The sequence below is a fragment of the Acomys minous genome, assembly GCF_964271855.1.
Source record: "Acomys minous genome assembly, chromosome: 9".
NCBI lineage: Eukaryota > Metazoa > Chordata > Mammalia > Rodentia > Muridae > Acomys > Acomys minous.
This window is the reverse complement of record NC_140490.1, coordinates 15499957-15523930: the sequence shown is the minus strand read 5'-3', so window position 1 is coordinate 15523930 and position 23974 is coordinate 15499957. Positions and strand designations below refer to the sequence as shown.

Sequence of the window (23974 nt, the reverse complement as noted above, 5' to 3'; positions counted from 1 at the left end):
GCCCCAGGGCAGCTCACTCTGTCCCCAGTCCCTATGCTCTAAGTGGATAGAAGAGTGAACATTGGTGAGAGGACACAAGGGCTAGTGTCCCTCAGTGCAGGCAAAAACACTGGAGAAGGAAGTCAAGGGTGGTTAGAACCCAGTGTACCTAGGCTCTGCTACAAGCTTCCAAATTCTAGTAGACTTGCCACATCAGCCACAAAAATGCAGGACTTCGGTCCCCAGGTGTCCTGTTTGGTGCACCTGCTGCTACTGCTATTGTCTACATCACTTGTTGGAGGCCAGAGTTTCCCATACCCTCAATCTGGCCAAAACCCATATCATAGGGAATTGCCGTTGTTCCATAGTTATGAAGACTGGGGTTCAAGGCAGGCTGGGGAGAAAAAGGAAGATATTCTACAGTATTGTGATGGTGACTTGGATGTTTACTTCGTCTTGGACAAGTGAGTGGCCCATGGTGCCCTGGCCCTAGATAACCCCCAGGTGCTTCTAACCCTTGGCAAAACATGGCCTGAGGGGGTGTCAGCTTCTGCCAAGAGAGAAGCAAGAGCTGTCTGTGAGTGAGACCAGAGAACTGGACCTGACTCCCTTTCCTAGAAAGGGGGAAGAGAGCAGAAGGTCCTCGGGACAGTTTTGTCTGCTTTACTCTTTCATTGGTCATCTCTCGTTGGTTTCTTCATTGAGTTTGAAAGGAGCAGATGTGCACCTGCTTTCTGATTCAAGTAGCTTATGAGGCTCAGGGGAGGGACTCTGAAATCCAAATGTCTAATGATTACAGTAGGATCACAGTTTAAGGAGAGGGTGGGGGGTGGTGAGGGAGGGCAGAGATGAGAGGGGAGGAGAATTCTAACTGGGCATCACTAAGAAAAAGAGTTTGTTTTTTGTTTTCTTTTTTGTTGTTGTTGGTTGTTGTTGTTGTTGTTCGAGACAGAGTTTCTCTGTGTAGCCTTGACTGTCCCAGACTCACTTTGTAGACGAGGCTGACCTTGAACTCACATTGATCCACCTGCCTCTGCCTCCGGAGTGCTGGGATTAAAGGAGTGCGCCACCATGCCAGGCTAGAAAAAGGGCTTTTATCAAAGGAAGATAGATCCTGTATGTGTTTCCTAAGGAGCACTTTGCCTGGAAGAGTGAGGGATGGCTCTGGGGCTGCAGTGGAATGGTCCTCAGAAGCCCACACGAGTGTCTGGGAGAAAGTAGACTACACGCAGCCATGTGATGGCTGCACATAAAGAAAGGAGCGGGGAGATAGAACCCAGGCAACACCCACAAGACCTAAGAGGAGAGAGGAAGAAAAGCAGGTGACAGGAGAGAGGCTGCACTACACTGGAGAGAAGAGACACCACCCACTCCTGTGCTGGTTGAGTTTCATCAACTTGACACAAACTAAAGTCAACTGGGGAAAGGGGAGCTCTTTGATTGAGCTGAAGCCTCCAACAAACTGCCTGTGGGCCAGCCTGTGATGCATTTTCTGGATTAATGACTGATGTTGGATGGCCCATCCCCTATGTGCAATGCCACTTCTAGGCCGGTGGTCCCTGATGGTATGAGAAAGCCGACTGAGCAAGTCATGGGGAGCAAGCCAGTAAGCAGTGTCCATCCCCCCCCCTGTTGTCCACTGCCCGCCCCCCCCCCCCGTGGTCTCTGACTCAGTTCCTAGCCTGAGGTTCCTGCTTCTATTCCTCTCCTGATTTTCCTTCGTGATGGACTGTAAGCTTTTAGATGAAATAAACCCTTTCTTCTCCCACGTGGCTTGTGAATACAGTGCTGCTACCTTGCCAGGGAATAAGTCCTTCTTCAGCCTTGCAGTTGCTCGCCTAACCTCCATCTGTGACGTCCATGGCCACTCCCTACATACTGGGCCTCTGAGTTCCACTGCACCTAGGCACTGCATATAGGGCGCCTGTGTTCCATGGCCCTAACTAGGCAGAGGCAACAACGGCTTCACAAAAGTTACACAGCATGTCCAGGGCACTCCGTGAACATCTAACCGCTCTCTTCCAACTCCCCAGTCTGTGCATGACACGACTTTTGGGTGTGGGTTATCATTATTTTTCTGGCGGGGGGGGGGGGGGGAGAAGCATACAGTTTAAACACACATATGCAAAGAGAGAGAGAGACACAGAGAGAGAGACAGAGACACAGAGACACAAAGACAGAAAGACAGAGACAGAGTTCTTGAGTTTTTCTTTGGTGAAAGGTTTTCTTTGGTACTGATTTTGTCATCTTCTTACTATTTACAAATCTGTTCACACTCCGTCTTCAGTGTTCGGGTTGGGTAGGCTGCATGTTTTTACTAATCACACTGTTCCATCTGGGATTTAGGTTATTCCTCTTGTCTAAGTGCGAGTGCTGATCCTGCGTTTATTCTCCTGTTAGATTTGCAACCGTATTTTTTTTTTTTACCTCCTCTTGATTGTAGTCCCTGGAGTCACATTTATTTTGTTCCATCTTGATCATTCGAGATGCAAGCTTGTCAATCTTGTCGAAGAATTGCATCATGATTCATTCACAGTTTTCAATTTTCCTATTCTCCATTTTATTGGACTCTGCTGTAGTCACTTTTGCTTCTTTCCTCTGATAGCAAAGCACTTATTTTTTTCCTTTCATTTTCTAGCTGTCTGTGATGTAAAATCCATTAGTTAACTGCACAGCATGCGCCTGTGATGGCCCAAACCTAGAAGTGCCTGAATGTAGCAGCCTTCCCGAGAAGGATGGTTGGGTTCTGCAGGTGCTTAAAAAGCTGGAATACTAAGCAATTTCAACATGTGAGGAATGTGTGTGTGTGTGTGTGTGTGTGTGTGTGTGTGTGTGTGTGTGTGTAATGGCAAAGCAGGACTAGGAGGAAGAGAAAGAGAATCAATGGCAGGGGGGATGGAAGATAGAAAATAGATGTGAGGACAATATGAGAAAATTAGAATGATAAATTCATATAAAATGTCATTAAAAACCCATTATTTTGCACAGTTGCTAAAAATTAATATTTTTTTTTAAAAAAACTAGTCTTAAGCTCTCACTTTCCATTGTTGAGGCTAAGCCTCCTGGAGGACCTATCTTTACCTGTCCTATGAGTGCTGGCAAATTTAGATAAATGACAAGAATTTGAGGTGTTGTAAGAAAGGAGTGAACACAGGACTGCAGAAGGATCTCTCCCAGGGTAGGGCGCAGGTGGGAACCTCCCAGGGTGACAACTGTGGTCAGCACATGATGGGAGGAAGCAGGCCTCCTAGAAATCTGCTGAAAGAAGAGAAGACAGAAAACATTCCTTCTCCCATAATCCACTTCTCTCTCCCATGATCCACTTCGCTCTTATGACTCAAGTCTCCTTTCCTTGCAGGTCCAGTGCCGTGAGAGAGTGGAATGACGTGTTCTCATCCTGGGAGGACATGGTGGAGAAGTACTTGAAGTATGCAGACTCCTGTCAGGAGTGGTCCACTGACGGACACGTTCCATTTGGTGGGGGGGTTGCCATGCATTGTTCAGGGAGCACAAATCAAAGCTGACATGCTAGGCAGGTCAGAGGACAGAACACTCTGGCCTCATGGATCTCTTCAGCACTGGCTCATCCTGCCTCAGAAGTAAGGGTGAGAAGGGGGGGGGGGGGAATTGAACAAGTGAAGAGCAGGAGAGTAGAAACACTGCCAGGTGGGAGGGTGGGGCCTTTGAAGGAATGTCATTGTGCCAGGTGGGAGGGGGGGAGGCCTTTGAAGGAATGTCACTGTGGACTTGCCTGTTCGGCATGATGCTAGTTAGTTTCAGATGTTGATTTCCACCGCCTAGAATCACGTGGGAAGACAGTCTCAATTGAGGAATTATCTAGATCAGATCAACCTGTGGTCATATCTTCCGGAGGCTTGCCTTGATCATTAATGGAAGGCGTAGTAGGAAGGTCCAGCTCATAGTGTCCTGAGCTGTCTAGAACAAGTAGGCAGGATAAGCATTAAGTACATTCATTTCTCTCTGCTCTTGATGGTGGGTATTCTTTGAGCAACTGCCTCAAGCAGCTGTCACCGTGACGTCCCTGAAATTGTGATCTGTAACCTGAAGTGTAAGCCAAAGGTGACCTTTCCTCCCCTAAGTTGCCTTTGGTCAGGGGGGTCTTCTGTCACAACAGCAGAACAGAGGCTAGAGTCCCACATATGGCTATGTCTACTTGTACGCACGTCGCATGGGTCTGCGTGTGTCAGGTTTGGAGCACAGGAAAGGATCCAGGCTCATCTTAACCATCGTTCTTCCCAGGAACCCTGTAGCTCCATAGGCTTCAGAATCCTTCATCAAATTTGTCTGGACTCCCCATCTGTGAAATGTCCCCAAGTGCAGAAAAGAGGGGTGGGAGCAAAGATTTGTCATGTATCCCCCTCCCTGACTGCTTCCTGTTACATCAGTTTCTCACAGGCTGTGTTTTGTCCTCAGCCCCAACATGCGGATGTCTTTCATTTTCTTTGATTACAAAGGCGCAATCAAAATGTCGCTCACCTCAGACAGGTAGGTACTGTCTGAACCACTAGGCTTGCCTGCTGGGCTGGACACAAGGAGTTCCCAGCTTCTGGAAGACGCCCATGTGGCTCCCGTTGTTCCCCATGGTGGCTGGCCACCGGCAATTCCAGAAGTTCTCCACTCTCTCTCCCTCCCTCCGTGCTCCCAGCATCTTCCCTTGGCCCTGTGAAAACACTTAGGATCTAGGGAGCTGGCAGGGTAGATATGTGTCCCCTCAAAGTGTTGCCTCTGTGTGTCCTGTTCTGAGTGCCACTGTTTGCCTGGTCCAGTAGGGTAAGCAAGTGTGTGTGTGTGTGTGTGTGTGTGTGTGTGTGTGTGTGTGTGTGTATGAACCAAAGTACAGTGCTGGGGCATGGGGAGGGCAGCCAGTATACTCTTTGACTATAGAAAGAGAAATCTCAGGATGGGACTCCAAATCCCCAGAGCTAGGTGCTTTAGGAAGGTATGAGAGACAGGCAGCCATTGAGGGAGGCGTCCCTTCTGTGCCCACAGTCCCAGAGGCAAGAAACTGGAAGTCTCGGTCTGTCTGAGAAGGAGAGTTTTGGATATTCTGTCTGGGACTCATACAGAATAAAGGGAGCAGAGAAGAAGGCAGTAATATTTAGGATTAAAGGTGTCTGGAGTTGTTAGGGTCCCAGAGGAAGGCTAGAAGCAAAGAGAAAAGTGGGACAGGCCCCAGGCTTATGGAGATGGGACTCCAGAAGGAACAGGGAGGGGCTATCTCCAAGGTCCAAGGAAGACCTGGTGTGGTGCATCCAGTGGCTTGGGTTTAGAGAGACCTGGCTGAGTTTGAGATAGCAGTGAGGACATTTACGATAAGGAGTCTTTCAAGGAACCTAGAGAGCCAGCAAGGGCTGGGCAAGGAGTAAAAAACTAACCTGAACAGAAGCGAGACACTTAACCTGGGCAGAGAGTAGAAGACTGGGCTGGCCAGGGAGGATGGCACTAGAGTAGGCATGAGAGAGGGGGCTGGGCTGGGCAGAAGAGAAGGACTGAAGTGGGAGGGGCCAGCCCTGCATTGGTCCTCACTGGGGAGAGTGGGCATGGTGTCCTCAGTTTCTAGGCAGGACTTAGCTGGGTCAGGAAAGGGACCCTTTGGAGCTTAGTCCATAGCAGGTTCTCACTGTCCCAACAGAAAGCCACTCTGTTCATTCTAGGTCACTTGCTGAGCCTGCTCAGCCTTGTCACGTTGAATTATCCTAAATCCCGCACACGCATATCCTTCCTGTCCCGGAACAGTCACAAAAGCTAGTCCTGCCTACCCCGGGGTGTTCTATCCGCTTTAATAGAACCCGACAGGCCGTGTTCCTTTCCAGCCTTGAGAACACAAGCCTCTCGGAGAGGCCCTAGGTCTGATGGCCAGATTCAAATCTTCTGGACATGGAGTCTGCATCGGGGCTCAGGTCTAAGCGTATTGGCTACAGTCTTTAGCAGGGCAGAAGGACGAGAGGCAGTCAGAGGTCTGCCGCAGTGAGATAGGACAGTATCAGCAGAGGGATGATGTCCTCCCCGGCCCCATCCACTGAAGAAAAGGCTACCCAAAAGGAGAGTGACGGCAGCATTGGGTCCCCATTAGGAATGTGGTGTCCCTGAGAGTCTCTGGCTCAGACACACATGCCTAGAATGCCACCATACACCTCAGGGGTGGTACAAGCAGGGCTTCCATCAAGGTACCCAAAGTTCGAATGCTTAGGGGCAGCAATGAACCCAGAGAAAACTTCAGCGATGTTCCTAGGGAACCCACTGAGCAATGCTGTCACCTTCTGAACTTCCTCAGTGCTAAGGGGATCAGGGCCAGAGAAAGACTCGGGACATAATAGGGGTAACAGGACCCGGTGCCCTCTCCATGCCCAGTCTCCACAATGGACAAATCTGCACAAGAGCTTGGTGCTAGCTTGGTACTGTCAACATTGCCTCACCTCAGCCTTCTTCAACTTCAGACGAGAAATCCGTTCCAAGCTCTCCAGTATTCAGACGATTCAGCTAGCAGGATCGACATTACTACATAAAGGACTGGAAAAGGTTCGGAGGGCTGGAACTACATATGGGCAATGGCATAGTGTAGACCACCACTGGGGTCATCTCACTCCAGTGTCACCAAGTTTTCTTCATTTCTTGGCAGGCAAATGAACAGATCCAGACGGCTAACTCAGGAGGTGAGCTGCCTGCACATTCAGCAGAGTAGGATCTACAGAGCTGGGCTCCCTATAGAGCCTGTCCAGACCCTGGACCTTTTCATGTCTCTTAAAGCCAGGGCCCCTCTCCCTGTGCAGCAGGCTCCTCTGAGCACAGCACCCACCTCACAATGCTTCTGAGATGACCGTGTGCAAGCTTTGCTCTCACCGGTCCTTGGCCTACAGATGTGCTGGTGAATAGAAAGAAGAAAGCACAAGGGTAGAAAGCAGAAGCCAGGGCTTAATTTGCCCTTAGGCTATCAAGCTTTGTTTGGCCTGTCTCTTGGGTCCATGTATCAGCTAGCACAAGTGCCATGCAAATCAAATGACCCTCCAGAGTGTAGCTCTGCTGTACTTGTCTAAAATAGGTTGGATCATGTAAGAAAAGATGCTAAGGGGACCAGGGGTCTTTTATCTAAGACATTCTGTCTGACTTGTGATTCAGACTCACTGTTCCCACCATTGCCAGGAGGACAGCCCTGGCTGAGAACACACCTAGAGTTCCCACAAACCTCACTGGGCATTATTGGCATCCAGGGACAGGCTGGACTTGTGGTGTGCCCTCAGGTCACAGATTCTGTAATTCGAGAACATTGAGAGTCCAGGTCCCCTGACAGACAGTCCCTAACTCCCCAGGGCTTCTATTTAATGGGTGATGCCCTGTGTCTGGGCTCCTGTCAGAGGCTAAGGGGTGAGGTTCACCAGATGTGCCTGCTGTGAACACTGTGGGGCCTGTAGCTGCATCCAACATGCCCTCTTCGCTTCCCTGTCAGCCACTACGAGATCTAGTCTGATCATCGCTGTGTTTTGGGGTCAACTGTCACAACAAGAACTGGATAAGTCTAAAGAGGAGGTGAGTCTGGCCCAGCCTCCCACACATTGCGTGCACTTGGATGACGTAATCAATACTTCCTCCCTCTTAGGCTGATAAAGCTCGGACCATGGGGGCATATGTTTATTGTATCGGCTTGGACTACAATGATAAAAAAAAGGTAACTTAGCCCAGGTAAGCAGGGGCCCTCCGAAGCCCACTAGGGCAAGTTCTCAAAGGCAGCTACCCAGACCTCCCAGAAAGTGGTCTGTACCTATTCCAGGGGACACAGACAACAGGTTCCACTTCAGAAGCATAACTAATGGTAGTGTAAGCTGCTCTGACCTCGACACCTCACAGTCATCATCACCTGAGTGCAAGCGGCTGTGTCTCACATCTAGGAACACCCCCTCCCCCTCCACCCTCTCTCGCTCTCCCGACTTGGGTCTCAAGACGCCTCCTCTCTTTTGCAGTTGAATGAAATTACAGACAACGAAGAAAATGTGTTCGTTTTGGAAGGCACATCTGACCTGTTTCATGGGCTAGTAGACACGGTTAGTAGGGGAAATAGATGCAGTGTGGTGACAGCATCTCCCTGGGCCCCCAAGGTTCTCACTGCCTACCCATTCTTCCCTTTCTCCATCAGATTGGAACACGGACCTGCCTTGAACTCAGATATGTTGAACCTTCCCCTCTGTGCCTAGGAGGTGAGATTTGAAGAGCAGCTGCTTGGGCACAGGCTGCTTGTGTGCACGTATATGGGTACACAGAATACATAGTATGAGTGTGGTGGCATGTTTGTGCAAGTGCTGCGTGATATATGTGATAGTGTACTTGTGGGTAGAATATATGTGATAGTGCACGTTTGGGTAGATGCGGCGTAGGTGGTCTATGTGTCATATGGAGTGTGTGCTTGTCATTGTGTGTGTTTGTTTTCTATGTCCCCACCTGTGGTAGAAAAATGTGTGCGTGAAGGACATGTGATGTGTATGTTTGTGCAACTTGCCTATACGGCATGTGTGTCTTACATAGTACATTGTAGTATACATTTGGTGTTTATGTTATATGCATGTGTTCATGTACATTGTGTGTACTTTGTGGGATTTGTGCTGTGTTATTCTAGGTGCATAAGCTCCATGTGGTGCCTACATGTCACATGTTGCTTGTATGTGTTTTTGTGTGATTGATGCATGGTATGTGTGGTGGATGAATATGGTGAATATATGGGGTACGGGCTGTATATTGTATGTGTGTTTGTGGTGTGTTTCACGTGTATCTTTAAGAAGCATGATATGTGATATGTTGCTATGCAGTGTTGCAACAACTACACATGGGACACTCCATGTGTGCATATGCGTGTTGTGTAAACTGGAGCATGTTGGTGGGTTTTGTGATTTAGATGGGGGCAGGTGTGTTATTTCTATGACCAGTTATAGTGCATGTGTAATTGTCCAGGCCTATGCATCAGTGGTGGCAGAGTGAGCTGTGTATGCAATTTTCATCTTTTTGTCTCAGAACAAAAATTTTAGTTGTAAAGTAGGAAAAGCATGCAGTCAGAAATCCATTACATGCCAAAAATCCTTACTCATAGCCCTTGCTATTACAATTACTTTGGATACTTCTATTTTTGACCTTCTGATATTTACACGGACATAATAGGCTATCTTGGGGTGGAGACTCAAGTTTCATGACACACTGCATGCATACATCCTGAGGGTGATAACAGACATCATTTCTGGTGTGACTGCATTTCAACCTATGACTCACCATGATGTTAAATGTGAATTTTAAGAGCGTTTCCACTTGTGGAGTCCTGTTGAGCCTCAAAAACAGTTAGAAATTCTAGAGCATTTTAGATTCCACAAGTTCAGATGAAGGATGCGCAAGCTGTATGCCAAGAGCAACTTGGGTTCTCCAAGAAAGTTCATGTGCAGCAAGGATTGGACATATGGGGTTTCCACACCTACAAAACAGGGGCATCAGCCATATGATGGTGTCAATGGATGAAAATGAAGAAATGGGCCCAGTGTGCTACAGGGAACAGATGGAAGCCTACATGTTTGACTGAAATATCCACAAAGGGAGCCACACTCACAGAACCTGGCAAGGGTACCCTCTCTCCAGCTTAGAGTTCCCCTGCCAGTGTGCCAAGAGCATGTTTGTGTGGTCTTAGGGGAGTGCCACTTCTCTTTGTCATGTGCTTTGTGTACAAAGGCTTGGTCTTCATGTGGATGGCATTTTCACCGAGTGTTCTCTTGTGGAGATAATTGCTGGGTTCTGGCTAAGTGTTTTTCTGTGGGAGTTCCAGGTTTGAGAGGTCGGCACTAAGCTCTGCTATCCATGGTACCCAAAGTGTTCCATGTGGGGAAGGCTGCCATGCTTCCCCAAAGGTTAGGACTGCTGTGCTAGGGACTGTTGAGAGACAAGAAACAGTGTGTTTCTAGACAGTGTGGTGACAGATGAGCATGTTCCAGAGACTCTATGTTCCAGAGCCTGATAAGTACCAAGGACATTATAGTCCTTGTCTCTGGCTGTCACCAACCTTCCCCACTCTATGCAAGAGTAGGGGACTGAGCAGTGAAGGGGTAGAGGACCCTACTACAGTCTCTCGCCTGCTTCTAGCCACCTGACTGCTGCAAGTCTCTCTGACTGTCCCTAGACACCTCACTCAGCCTTGGTGTCTGGGTAGCTGTGACAAACTCCAAGTGAAAATACAAGTTGTCATTCTCCTTGCTGCAGCTGAGTAGTGGGGACAGGTGCCTCCAGTCACCAGCTCAGCCACTGGCCTCTTGAAATATTTATTGGTCAGCTCGTGCAGAGCTGGCACATGGAAGGTATTTGTCACTTTGGGGGAAATCCCAAGGCTGGTACCCATAATGAAGCAGAACAAACTGTTCCCCTTGCTGTTTCTGAGTCAACCTGTATGCAATAGAGACTGCGGAGGGTCAGCTACATGGGCGCATCTGAAGCACACGGGGGCTAGGAATGCACCAGGACTATCCTGTGGAATCCTTCCAGATAACTGGTAGTGAGAGAATCGTGCCTGCCTCCTGTGGGAATAGCTACCAAGAAAGATACCATCTTCATATCCCTTATATATTGGGCTCAAAGCCAGGGACCAGACTAACTGCTGTTAGAAGGAGCTTGCTAATGAGCTGCAGTCTTCAGTGAGTAAGAAAGGATGTGTTGGCTTTGCAGCTGAAACAAACTGGTTCCTATGAGAAGCACTCTTGGATGGATGAGGGAGCTCCCTGCCTCACCATGTTTGAGCCTCCTTTCTAGGGTCTCCAACCTGGAGGGGTGGGAGTTTAGGAATGGTCTCTGTGTGCAGGCATAGTAAATCAGGAATGGCGGGGAAAGGTGATCAGCATATGGGAGGCTCCACTAAGCTACGTTGGCACAGACCCCTGATGACATAGAAGGATGACACAGAACACACAGATCTTGGCACAGACACAGCTGTTGCCTGCCGTGGGGCCCTGGAAGTCCTGTCTGGGGCCACCATAAACAGGGCAACCAGGGCCATAGCACCTCTTCCTCGTGTTGTCCTTGCAGAAAATCGCCCAGTGGCCTTAAGAGGATATGGTTTTCATAATGCAAAGGATCTCAGCCAAGTTATTTGTAGATTCAAGCTCAGTGACTCCAAGATCATCAGTAAGTAAGGCCACTTCAGTGCCTCAGAATCGCCTGTCTTCCACACAAATCCTTCCTCTCAACCAGGCAAGCTTCTCCTCCTTGCTGACCCATTCTTATTGGGTATTGTGACACAGTATAGTGTCCATGTGACATAACCAGCAACCTCTCTTCTTTTTGTTTTTAAAGATTTTTTTTGTATGATCTATCTGTGTGTACCACAATCATGCCAGAAGAGGGCATCAGATCTTATCATAGATGCTTGTGAGCCACCATGTGGTTGCTGGGAATTGAACTCAGGACCTCTGGAAGAGCAGACAATGTTCTTAACTGCTGAGCCATCTCTCCGGCCCTCGCCACATCTTTTCTTAAGAACATAAGAAAATAATAAATCTACAGCTTCTAGGGGGCTTCTGGAGTAGGCTTCATTCTTCAGGGAGGCTGGGTTGCCACTGACCTGCCTTCATCAAAGCATCTGCCCAGCTTGTTCTCAGTTTGTTCTCTCACCCAAGTCTATGGATAGGACAATAGCTGCTAGACTTGGAGCCCACAGGTATACACGGAGCCCCCCAAAACACACACACACACACACACACACACACACACACACACACACACACACACAGAGGCATCTTTATATGGAACAACGTAAGATAAAATTTTCTAGGGTAGCCAAAGTGTTGGGTTTTATCAGTCTGCACTTTGCAATGTCTTTTCCCTCTGCCAGGCTATACTGGGCATCAACCCACCCTGACCCAGAGTGGCTGCCTCAGTGGGCCAGATGTGCATGCTTTTCTCCCTCCCTTCAGCAGATAGAATGTTAACCACTTTTGCAGAGACTTCTTTCCCACGCTGAATCCCACCTATTCCATACACGGGAGCAAACCCTTTCCCCTGACCAGATTTTCATTATAACATTCATGATCAGGCCCAATTAAGGAAGAAATGGTTCAAGAACTCAGGGAGTATGACCATGGACTTAGGGCCAGTAAACTGGCCCAGGTTAACAGTAAGTCATTTCATACATAGCACCCCCTTATGTAAAGTAAAAAATGGAAAGAGAGAATACTAGTATAAGTTTTAACTTTGCATTTTATGTTACAAGTGCTTATGATTCTAACATTGCTTATTATGATTTATCTAATAAAAATAATACATACAGCAAAACAGAGAAATAGAAATGAATAGCATTAAACCATTAGCACTCAGCAATGGTAGGTGTTGTCAACACTCTCAAATATACAATAATAAGTTTAAGTCTACTAAAACAAGCAACTCAAGTGAGACGGAGAGTCTGCAAGAGTGGCAGACATGTTCCTAGCAGTGACTGAGATGTCAGGGGCATGACTAGTGGTCTTTCTGTTAGATTATTGATCTGAATGTAGGCTTCACAATTAAAATGTCCAGGTGGCCACAACCGCAACTCTGTCATAGAACATTCTAAATGGGTGAGGAGTCTGGTTGTACCAACATTTAAGAATGACCTAGAAATTTAGTTCTGACAATAAGGAAATGTTTCATGAGTGTCCCTGGAGGGTGGGCATGACCATTGCGAGAGATGGTAGAGCCAGTCTCTTGACCCTCTGACCTAGTCCCAGGCCTGAGGTCAACAAGGGACTCTCCTGTCTCTCTCATTGGTGGCCAGAAGTGCGCAGGTACAGAGCTGTGGTTCTGATCTTTGGGATAGAGAAACTCAAAGGCTTTCTAGAAATGGAGGACAGGATAGGGAAGTGATTGGCCTCTGTCAAGCACAGGTGGCAGGACCCCCAGGGCTCTCTGAGACCATGCAGTCCAATGCACACAGGAGAAAGCAAGCACCTAGCTTAGGGGATGAGATAGGAATGTCATAACTATGGCATCCTTCTCAGAAATATCAAACCTCTCTGCTGGCTTCCCTGACTTGGTAAATGACATCCAGTCTCTCTGGTCATTAAGTCCCAATGTCATCTTTGACTTCTCTTACTCCAGCCCCCCACACCCACCAGCAAGTTCTGTGGCCTCCATACTCAGTGTCTGTGCAGCTCCAGAAGTCAGCAAACTTGAGTCAAAACAAGACCTCTTCCCACAGCTCACCCCACACACCCTTCCTTGTCCCTTCCCCCTCAGCAACCTCAGCACATCTGCTGAAAGTCTTTCAGTTCAGTCCCTGGTTGTTCCTCACTGGTTTAGCTTTAAACATCATCTCAGAGAGGATGGCCATGGTCTGCCATATGCAAAAGGCCAAGAACTGTGAGTGGATTTGAAGCACCAACCATCTGCCTTCCAAGATATCTGCTCTGTTTGTCATGCATAGCTTGGGGGGACACGGGTAGATGATCATGACTCATAATTATTGACATCCCCCTCATGTCACTTTCTTTAGATAAAAACCCAACTGGTATGAACTCCACTGCCATTATTTGTCCTAGACCAGACGTAAAGCAAGTTGGAGAGTAAGTGCTCATGATTCTTGGCTCTATAAATCCAGGGACAATGTAGTCCTTGTTGTGTACAGCATTTGGCTTCCCCTCTGTTGTAGAGCATCTGTTTGGCTACAGGTGAGCTCTGGCCTCTCTGTCACCTGGCTTTGCTGGTGATCCTCATGATAGGCTGGGCTTGCCCAGTACCTAGGCTCTGCTCAGAGCTGGGATCAAGGGATCCCGAGTGTCAATACCTGGTGTTCCAAAGCTAAGGCAACAAGCTTTGTAAGTCCAGAGAACTGTGCAGGGCATGAAGCAACGCTCCCTTGTTTATAGCCTACTGCTATGATGACACCAAAGGCCATGGGGCCCCCTCATGTTGACCTATACACTTGGCCATAATTTCACAAGTTGACTCCTTGTGTCTTGGGCAATAATCTCTCATGGCTTACCTGTCCACTCTGAGATGTCCAAGTATTGGAAGTTCAGAGTTGTTTCCATGAAGAAAGCCCCAGCACCGATCTCTGGGCTACTTCTTGAGGTCTGCCTTTCTGTGCATTAGAACCATCTTAGTTGATGTCAGCCTGAACAATGGGAGAGACTTCCTTGCCCACACGATCTCCGTGAACACTTCTGACTGTGTGAGTACCCCAGTGGGTTCAATGACCCTGGCTAGTCAGAGGCCCTGTGAGAATACAGCTTTTCCTGGAAAGTCAAGGATGGAGAGGGTGCTAGGTGAGACCCAGAGGCCGATCATGATATACAGGCACTTTGGATGGCCCATCTTAGTTTCTAGAAGGAGGGATAAGAGGGTAGGCAGGTGCCATCCTGACAGCAGCCACCACCATCACCACTGCCCTCCACTGTGTTTTCAAGCTGTTTCTAAGTCCCAGGGACCTCCCATCAGTGCTATCTGCAGTCCTTGCTCTAAGCAAGTCTGTGACCCCTTGAGGAAGGGCCAAATAGGCTGAGCTCATTGTGAATGACAAGAGAGAAGCCAGGATGGTGTCTGAGCTCTAAGGATCCAAGTGTCCATGGGGGAAATGCTCTTTCCCCTGTGCAGATAGAAATCTAGGACCCAAGGGGAAGATAAGCAAGTTACACACTGTAGAGGTGGGAGGAAAGACAAGGTCCTATATCTTGGGGCGGGGCAAGCAGCAGCTTCGCCTTCTCTCAGAGATGTGGCCACCTGTAGGCCAGCATATTGTCAGCTGAGACCACAGTGAGAGCTGAGATTCATGGAGTGCTGAGGAGCCTAGGCTGTCTTCACCTAGGTTCAGAGCATAGCCTTGGAGCAAGACCCAGAGCTAGACAAGAGACCTACCCTCCACCACTACTGTTGTACAACCTTGAGGCCAGGCAGCTTGAGAGAATGGAGGGGAGACCGAGGGAGCAGGCAAGCACTGGGCATCCAGGAAGGGTGCTCCATGTTAAAGCTAGGCTGTCTGCTAAGGATGCTGATCTTTCTTTCCACAGAGAACTACACCAATGACCACCACTCCTGTCCCTGAAACCTCTACCCAACCGCCAATGACAAATCCAACAGTTTCACCAACAAACCCTATCCCAGGCCCAACAGCTACCCTAGTCCCCACTGCTCCTCCTCCTCCCCTTCCACGCCCTCCTCCTCCTCCATTGCCTCCACTTCCACCATCAGCCACTGTTCTCCCACCAGCTGAGCCAAGCACGGAAGTTTTGCTCAGCACCATGGTTCTGGTCCTGATGATGATCCCTGTATTGCTGTGGTGGGTCTGGTGGCTATGCTGCAGACAGGTGAGTACCCTCTGCCCACCCAGGGGCATGAATATGGGACAGCACCATGGCATTTACGGCCTGCTGAGGCAGATGTTGAGCACGCTCGAGGGGCTTCCTCAGAGTCAGGTGGAGCACTCCAGCACACTGGCACTGTGTGTGGTGCTTACACACGGGCCGCAGGACCATGCTCATTCCTTTACTCCAGATGAGGGTCATCTGTAGGGCTGAGTTACAATAGAACTTTGTTAGCTGGCCTCCTGTACTGCAACAACAACAACAACAACAAAATACATGAAATAATCAATTTTGAAAGAAGAAATTTTTATTTTAGCTCATGGATTTTGGAGATTTTTAACTCATAGTATCCATGCCTTTGAGCCCGTGGCAAAGACACATCTTGTGATGAGACTGTGGGGCAGGGAAGTCCACACCTCATCTCCATTCTGAAAGAGAAAGAATTATTCTAGGATGCATTGCCAAGGATTAACTTCCTCCCATGGGTTCCCCGATGTCCACTGTAGGCTGCAACACTTCCAGATAGCACCGTAGGCTGGGACTGAAAACTTTAGCACACAAGGCATCTGGGGAACAGTTGTACAAACCATAATAGTGCATCTCGTTTCTGTCTGTTTCACCCTCTAGCCTCCCAAGGCACTGCCAGCACCTGCACCACCGTCACAGGTGAGTCATTCTTTGTCTCCTGGTATGGTCACATGTCAGAGAGGTGAGTGGCCAGCAAAATGATGTGTCGTGCAGCCTGTACCCAGGGCTTCCCAATCCCTCAGCAAGGACAAGAGGTGAAGGGACTCCAAAGGCTGTGGGACTCACAAGATCACCAGATAACGAATATTCCAAGAACCTTCTGATCAAGACCTTGGTCAAACAATCAGTATGAACAGTGGCTCCTACTGCCTGGGTGGCTTTCAGGAGACTCTAATGGATTCTGCCTGATGCTGAGGTGGCAGCTGGGCTGCTGGGAGCAGAGCCTTCCGCAACAGCCCTGACCCTCATCTCCAACCAGGGGGGAGTATCTTCTTGCTCCTATGGATCTGTCTCCATCCTTGTCTCCTGGCAGGGTAAAATGGGGTGCCTGGGGCCAGCCTAGATACCTGAGTGATAGGGAGGGTGAGAGTCCCAGCTGGCCCTGAGATGTGAGGGATGTCCCCAGGAAAGCACAGGAACAAGATGGGTAAGCATCTGTGGCTTTCGTCGGCTGAGGACCAGAAGTCAGAGAGAGGTTGGGGCAGGTGGAGCCTGGGCTTGGGCTGAAAGAAGAGCAGCCTCCCTGTCGTGGTGGGACTGTGCTGGCTGCTGAGTGGCCTGGATGAGGATGGCTATGCAAAGCTAGAGACAGATGGAAGGGATGGTTACGGGCTAGTGCTGGCCTTGCTGTACAGCAACCAGGCCAGACTTCTGCCAGCGAGGCTGGACTCGGGAGAGCCAAGGGCTCAGAAGTGGACAGTTATTACTTTCTGGAGCTCCATGTCTGATAACTATGGGGAGCGGGTTCTCTGCCTCTCTTCCCCCCAATGTGGTATACATCCTTCCCTTGGCCCCAAAACAATAGCTGGGAGGCCCTACAGTGCCAGGTGTTGTCCCTGTTGCTGAAGTGGCAAACAAAGCTCAGACAGGTTTTCCTCCCTTCAACCAGCCCACAAAGAAAGAAACACCCCCTCCTCCAGTGCCTCCTCCACTGCCTCCCTCAGCGCCTGCACCTCCACCACCGGTGCCCATCGTGATCATTTGCTGTGGCTGCTGCTGCCGCAATGTGTACGTGAGCAGAGGCACAGAGGTAAGAGGACACCGTGGGAGCTGTGGCTCCAGGCTGGCTTCAGGGACACAGGCACACCTAGGTCTGACAGCAGAGGTCTGGGTGTAGGAGAGACTATGGCTTGGTGGGACAGACCTGGATTGATTTGTTCAAGATAGCATCCGATGCCTGTCCTCCACAGCGGGAAGGGCAGCAAATAGGCCTCCCCCTACCCTACCTGAATTGTCCAGATACTTGAGTCTCCCTTTGACACTATCAAGGAGTTAAGACAGTAACCACTGAATGCACTCACTGGCCAGCCTCTGCTCCTCAGAGGCGTTGCTCCAGCCAATGTCCCTGGACAATGTTGCAGCCACGGGTAAGTATCTCTGATGTAACCTTTAGAATGTGGGCAAGCCAAGACACACTGAATGACAAAGGGGCTCAGAGACAATAAAAACAGAGCAGGCAAGCTCTACAAAACCTCTGCCCAAGGGGAAAATTCCTGGTCCCTGGACCTCTTCAGGCACAAGGAGGAAAAGAACAGGTCCATGTGTTTCTGCTTCCTGCTGAGATGGCGCCGCCCCCCCCCACCCCGGCCCCCGAAAGAGTAAGAAGGAGGGCGCTGACCAGAGACCCTGACAAAGGCTTTGCTGACTCCTTGTGTGAGAGTCAAGCCCTGGAAAGTGGTCATTCAACCTGAGGGCCTCTTCTTTGCCCAGAAGGGTCTACGTCCATCTTGAGGAGGGAGAAAGTAGCAGAGCAGCAACCCTGGGCTCTGAACAGGGAGGAATCATGAGGTCAACATTTAGGATGAAAGAGTCCCAGCTTCCATTGGGCTTTGCTCTCTTCCTCGATGTACTTTCTCTGGGAAGGACCTATCACTTCATTTTGAGGACTTTGGCTTCTCCATAGCTGTCCAGCGAGACAAGAGCCAGCCTAGTCCTCCCATGCTCGTGAGTGGCCACAGAAAAGTCAACCCACACCTTCCAGAGAGGAAGTTTCTGACAGTTACATGCCCTAGCCTGAAGGGCCTGGCCCCACCCACTCAGGGCCTTTGGCATCTAGCTGCAGAACCTAGGCCATAGGGTGCCCACCATAAGAGCTAGGGATCTTTGGGCCTCTCTGCCTTGGCCCAGGGTACCTGCTTCTGAACAGGACATAGCCCTCTCCTGTGTGGTCCCAGGCACAGGCCCTCCTGTTCTCAGGGACCCTTTCTAGGTCAGTGCCCACATCATGTGTCCCCTAAAAGCATTGCTTACTATCACACACCCCTCGGGCCTCCAAATATCTCCAAAGCCAGCTACTGGCTTCCTCACACCCCCCTCCCCTAGAAACACTGTCTTATCTCAGATTCTGAAACTGTCCCACAGTGACAATTCCAGACATTCAAGGTTGTAAGCATCTCAGGGAGCAGGCTAGGGATTTATTTACAGTTCCCCCCAGGACAGGGTCAGATGAGACAGGAGTTCTTGAGCCTTCAGGGGCAGAGTTCATGCCGTGCTTCCTCTTCATGATGGCCCCTGCTTTTCAGGGCAATGTGACCGTGTGTAACTTCAGTCCCCTAAGCTGCCACCAGTTGCCAGTGATGTGGTCTCAGTCTACTGACCAGGTGAGTGGGAGCCAGGGCCACTTCTAAAGGGCAGAATGGCTGCTGCTTTGGTTTTGCTGGTTGGTTTGTTTGTTTGTTTGTTTGTTTGTTTGTTGTTTGTGCTGTGCCCTCTGGTTTCATTTGTGCCTAAGAACAAGGGCATGCAGAGCCATGTTCCCTGCATGAGCTGAAAGAAACCCAAGCCATGGGGACCTGAAGCTAATGAGCCGCCGAGGTGCCTTCTGGACGTGGCCCTTACACAATCCATGGGTGCTCACTGGTCCAGGAGGACTGGCTGTCAGGCATGACTGACAGTGCGGGGTGGACATCACTGATAATGCTTAGTCCCCAGCTGTGGTTTAACCTTGCACTTGCCCCTGTGTCTGCCCCCAGAATACATGCAGCCCTCAACTTCTGTGCCTCTCCTGTGATTCTGCATTTGTAATTTGTCTGGAGCAGAAGTCTGCGGTGTGTTTTTCCATCCCCTTAACCGCTAAACCATCTCTCCAGCCCAGGGTCCCTTCTGCCAGGAAAGAGCCACTGGTCCCAAGAACTGGGGCTGCCTCTGTTTCAGGCCCTCCCAGCAGGTTGACCTCAGGCACCAGCACTGAGTCTAGGAGGAGAGTGGGACCTGGAGAACAGCTCCCTGGGGAGAGAAACTTCCTCCAGGCCCAGCCTGTGAGGATGCTGGTGCTGACCCCAACCCCTGAGCAGGCACTGCAGCCTTCTGGGCTAGTTTCAATGCCACTTTTGGGCTCTCTTCTTTCTTCTCTCCCTGCAGGGGCAGTGCACCAACCTCGACCTCCTGAGTGTCCTCTCTTCTCACGTTCCCTGCACCTCGAAGGCCAGCTTGCCCTCAAGACAGGAGTACCTGCCCCTGGCCTCCTGTTCTCAATGCCATCAACTCCCAAATAGCTATTGTAGGATACATCCTTTGCTCTCTCCCACTGCCCAGGTGTCCTCCAGAGCCCCACTGCCGTTCCCTCCCCTGCAGCAGATGTCTCAGAGCCAAGATTGAGAGGTCTTTGCTGCTGATTTGGACCCCTGCGTCTCTGTTCTCACACTGTAATTTTAAAGGAGTTGGAACGTGTTGCTTATCAGGAAATTTGTCATCCAGGGGGGAAACCTCAAATGTGTTTCTGTGGCACTCAGAAGGACAAACCTCCATGGGGGTCATGTGGCTAGGCATGGATGAGTTCCAGAGTTTTGTCACCAGATCTATGACACGGAAGTTCTTAAGTCAAAATCTCTATGAAGAGCACACCCAGTGTCACCCTGACTCATCATGACAGAACTTTAACAGCTGCCGAAGCACACCCGGCTACTACAAAGCGTGTACCTTGCACCCAGCTTTTTAAGTTAATGCTGGGGATCCCAAACTGAGAGTCTGATACTTGTATGCAATATACCTTACTGAGCCACTTTATAGCCCAGTGGTTCTCAACTTGTGGGGTGCAACCCCTTCGGGGGTCACATATCAAATATCCTGCCTGCCCAATATTTACATTACGATTCATAACAATAGCAAAATTAGTTACAAAGTAGCAAAAAAAAAAAAAAAGTCACCATAGCATGAGAAACTGTATCAAAGGGTTCCAGCATTAAGAAGAGTGAAAACCACTGTTCTAGCCCCTTGGCTAATCTTTTATTTTGTTCTTTATATAGGTTTTGCTTTGCAAAGAACTTTCAAGTCATGTATATACAGAAATTTTTTAAACAAAGTCCAGATGTTGGTACTGCACTGTCAGACATGAAAAATTATATAGGATAAAGGGCTATGGAGAGTGACTGGCAGGTGGCAAAGCCCCCATGTGCAGTCCCATGGGGCGGGGTCCAGAGAGAATAGACACAGATATCCCTGAGCACATCACTCAAGATGACCTGCAAACTTTACAAAAGTTATTGGGACAATGGATCTCTGGAAACACGGAGAATAAAATATTTGTGGTACTTATGATTCCGAGAAAAGTATATATGTGCAAGAGAAATTTCTCATCCATTCCTTAGAAGCAGGGTGCCTGTGGCTGTCTCTACCTACTAACTTCTCTGTCTCTGAATAGGGCTCGGTTCACACATCTCTGAGGCCAGCCTTGGGGCTCTCCATGTGAAGAGTATATGTAGCCTGCCCTTCTAGAGATCCTGGGACCCCACCCAGCATGCACCAGTCCAGCTTGCTAGTTTGCTGAAAGCAAAAGGCCGGTTCATGAACACAGTGGGAGCCTTTGTGCTCTCGCTGCCATGAGGTAAACTTGCAGGCCTGGCTGGAGGAGAAGAGCATTGCTGAGGAGCCAAGGGACTTGGGAAGAAAGCTCCCTCCACTCTGGCCATCCCTGGTGACCCTCACCAGTCTCTCTATAGTGGTCAGTGTCAGAGAAAGCAAGGGGAAAGGTCCCACGTCATCAGGTTCCCCTTGTCACTCTCACTCTTTTCTAGCTCAGCCAGTCTGGCATCAGTTGGAGAGCTCCCACCCTAGTGAAAGGAAAATAGGGTACAGCTCTCAGTTACCTGACTTACAAGGAGACTACATTTTGTTCAGCTATCAACTGAGCCTCCACCCCTACATCTTTGGGATAAGCAGGATATTGTCAGACAAGTCTCATTTTGGAGCATCACCCAAACCTAAGTAGACAGAGGCAATTCTTACCCTAGACCAGAAGGGTAGAGAGAAGACCCCATGACTGAACATCACTCAAGTCACATGACGCACCCTTAGAAGAGTCAAAATGAGCCAGGACGGGCGTGGTAATGAGTGGCACCAACATAAACTTCCAAGCACCTATACAAAGAAGGCACGCATGGGTGGCACATGACCAGAAAGAGAGTAGATACAGACCTCTGAAGGCAGCTTGTATGCCAGGCAGTACTATTAAAACCAGCCGGTAGGCTGAGCCTTCTAGGGCTCCTCTCAATGTGTGAGACCCCTTGAGGGTTCAGTAGGAATGGAAGGCTCTCACTGTAACCTACTGGGAGCAGCCTGACTCCTGCAGATGTCTGGGAAAGTCTAGTCTTTACTGTGATCAAAAGACAAAAACAGAACTGTACCCCCAACGTCAAGACCCTCAGTTATCTGTCTGACTCTCACTGCCCAGTCCCTGGCTGCCTTTCTGTGGGATGGCCACAAGATCTTGAGGGGCTTCTTGCTGGATGTACTTTAGGGATTAAAATTCCTTTACTGTCTGACTTCAATCTGTGGCAACTGAGTGCAACTCTGCCCTCAGTCAAGGGTGACTTTGGACACATGAGACCAAGGTCTCACACTGACCTCAGTGGAGTTAGAAGACAAGGAGGATGCTCTGCCCACTCCAGCAAGGAATATGCCTGTTGTACCAAAGATGCTCTCAGGGGATAGCTCCCTGCTGGCAGAACTGGGTGCCAGGTTGCTCTTCAATGCTGAGGAAAGCAGTTTCACCATTAGTTTAAAATATTCTGTGATTTTTTTTTCACAAGACAAGAGTCACAGGTATAGCTGCAGGACCCGCAAATCAATATCTAGAAAAGTTACCAGTCAGTCACACCCCTACTCTATCAGTGCCTTATTACATCCTCTGTATGTCTGGGCTCCAGGAAGGAATGAACATATCCTAACAGAAGATCCTAATGTAATGATGGAAGTCTCTTCACCTGAGCTGAGTATCTTTCTCCATCCTGTTCAAGTTAATTTGAATGAATCATGGCTTACTTAACAATGCTAAAATACTTGCCTTTATCTACTACTAGAAGTGGTTTTATTCTTTCATTTTCTTCCTTTCTCATTTATTGTTTTTAAGTTATCTGTATTATCAGTAGGGCCTAATAATTGTTCATTATCAGTATTATTACTTCAGTACACCCAGCTAGCAACCAATGAAGACACAGACACTTCTTATATTTTAAAATAGCCTTAGTTAACCTGGGGCAGGGCAGATGTCAATCCTCTGAACTACCTCTCATAATGGGGCAGGCATGGGATCCCTGCCTCAGTCCCATGCCATCTGCTTCTAATAATTTCTATCAAGCTACCTCCCATCCATAATCCCAAATACTTGTTAATGTTCTTCATCTGGGCCGAATTCTCCATCCACGCCAGCCATGTGCTTCTCCTCCATCTACCCCATGGCGGCCTTCCTTTCTCTCCTCTCTCCTCTGGGGTCTCTCTCTTCTTCCCTTCCTTCTTCTTCCCAGAATTCCTCTCTCTCCTAGCCCCACCTATCCTTTGCCCTGCCCAGGTGGGATTGCTTTTTATTAATCAAAAGATGGGTCACAGAGACAGAAAGCAGTAATTATCATCAAAATACATCAGACCACCCCCCAACACTCATTTTCTTTTTTCTACAGTACATCTTTGTTTTGTTTGGTTGGTTTGGTTTTTGAGACTGGTTTCTCTGTGTAGCCCTGGCTGTCCTGGCAGTCTCTCTGTAGACCAACCAGGCTGGCCTCGAATTCAAAGATCTGCCTGCCTCTGCCTCCTGAGTGCTGAATTAAAGGTGTGTACCACCACCTGGCCGATACATCATTTTAAATTATCGTAAAATTTGATAACATTAATTTGGGGTGTATTCTTTTTGTTTTGAGATAGGGTCTCACTTTGTAGCTAGGGATGATCTCAAACTCTACTTGCTCCCCTCTCTCAATAGTGTTAGGATTTTGGGAATATAATATAAAGTTATAGGTAAATTACACATAAGAGTAATTTCTTTTTTTTAATTTTTTGGTGTTTTGTTTTTGAGACAGGTTTCTCTGTGTAGCCTTGGCTATTCTGGACTCACTTTGTAGACCAGGCTGGCCTCGAGCTCACAGAGGCCTCAGTGCTGGGATTGTAGGAGTGTGCCACCACACCAAGCTTAAAAGTAATTTCTATAAGGAATTTGTCTTTACAGTTTAGGAGATACTTGCCTCCAGCCTCTCAGATCAAAACCCCATGCACACACCCAGAAACTACCCAGCATTCTTTGATAAGACATAGAAAATTATTTCACTAAACACATGCAACCCCCTCCATCAGATTTGGCGTTTCTTTATTTCTGTGTGCATTTTCTGTGCAACATCAGATAAAAGCCTCAACCAACAGAAAGACATTAATAAACTATGAAATTAGTTTTAATTGGTAAACAACTTTGGTATTTTGTGTTTTGATATATGGATAAAAATAAAACCATATCTGTGATAAGACTGAATTCTATGAGAAATCAAAAGCCTCAATATATTATTTCTGCTTCCCCAACCCCCAAAGTTAACCTGACTTGCTTTTATAAATGTCTTCATTTGAAATGTGGCCAAGAAAATCTGATAGTGACATAAAATACTTTCTTTACATTGGCCTTACTACTTAATGAACACATGAACATTAATTTCAGCCACCACAGTTATAATTCTACAATGCTTTGT

At 48.6% G+C, this 23974-nt stretch overlaps 2 protein-coding genes across 6 annotated transcripts in view; one reads left to right on the top strand and one right to left on the bottom strand.

Annotated features, from left to right (window-relative positions):
• LOC311605679 (anthrax toxin receptor-like) overlaps nt 1-6555 on the bottom strand; it is a 32636-nt gene extending 26081 nt beyond the window's left edge. Inside the window, exon 1 of one of the 3 annotated variants that reach the window (XM_084796389.1) lies at nt 6417-6555. The gene's annotated coding sequence lies outside the window, so the exon portion shown is untranslated. The remainder of the gene's footprint in view (nt 1-6416) is intronic. The other 2 variants (XM_084796391.1, XM_084796386.1) reach the window with 2 other exon arrangements.
• LOC311605678 (anthrax toxin receptor-like) lies at nt 1-19680 on the top strand. Of its 3 annotated transcripts, none has more exons than XM_084796383.1 (17): nt 1-443; nt 3338-3406; nt 4414-4485; nt 6438-6519; nt 6632-6653; nt 7445-7524; nt 7595-7663; nt 7956-8036; nt 8129-8189; nt 11038-11136; nt 13478-13547; nt 14077-14155; nt 14991-15287; nt 15912-15950; nt 16921-17061; nt 18554-18631; nt 19392-19680. In XM_084796383.1, exons 1-17 carry the CDS (start codon nt 205-207, stop codon nt 19626-19628), a joined length of 1815 nt encoding a protein of 604 aa, XP_084652509.1. In that variant the 5' UTR covers nt 1-204; the 3' UTR covers nt 19629-19680. The 3 variants fall into 3 exon arrangements, with proteins under 3 accessions (XP_084652509.1, XP_084652508.1, XP_084652510.1); XM_084796382.1 differs by having other exon boundaries at nt 6620-6653; XM_084796384.1 differs by lacking the exons at nt 1-443; nt 3338-3406 and adding an exon at nt 3468-3578 and having other exon boundaries at nt 6620-6653.
• Nucleotides 19681-23974: the final 4294 nt, after the last annotated feature.

Excerpts from the sequence above, each read along its gene's own strand:
- LOC311605678 (XM_084796382.1), top strand. The coding sequence starts at position 205 with ATGCAGGACTTCGGTCCCCAGGTGTCCTGTTTGGTGCACCTGCTGCTA. Across the intron at positions 7,525-7,594 it reads TGGATAAGTCTAAAGAGGAG|GCTGATAAAGCTCGGACCAT; the intron begins GTGAGTCTGGCC and ends CCTCCCTCTTAG. Across the intron at positions 15,951-16,920 it reads CACCTGCACCACCGTCACAG|CCCACAAAGAAAGAAACACC; the intron begins GTGAGTCATTCT and ends CCCTTCAACCAG.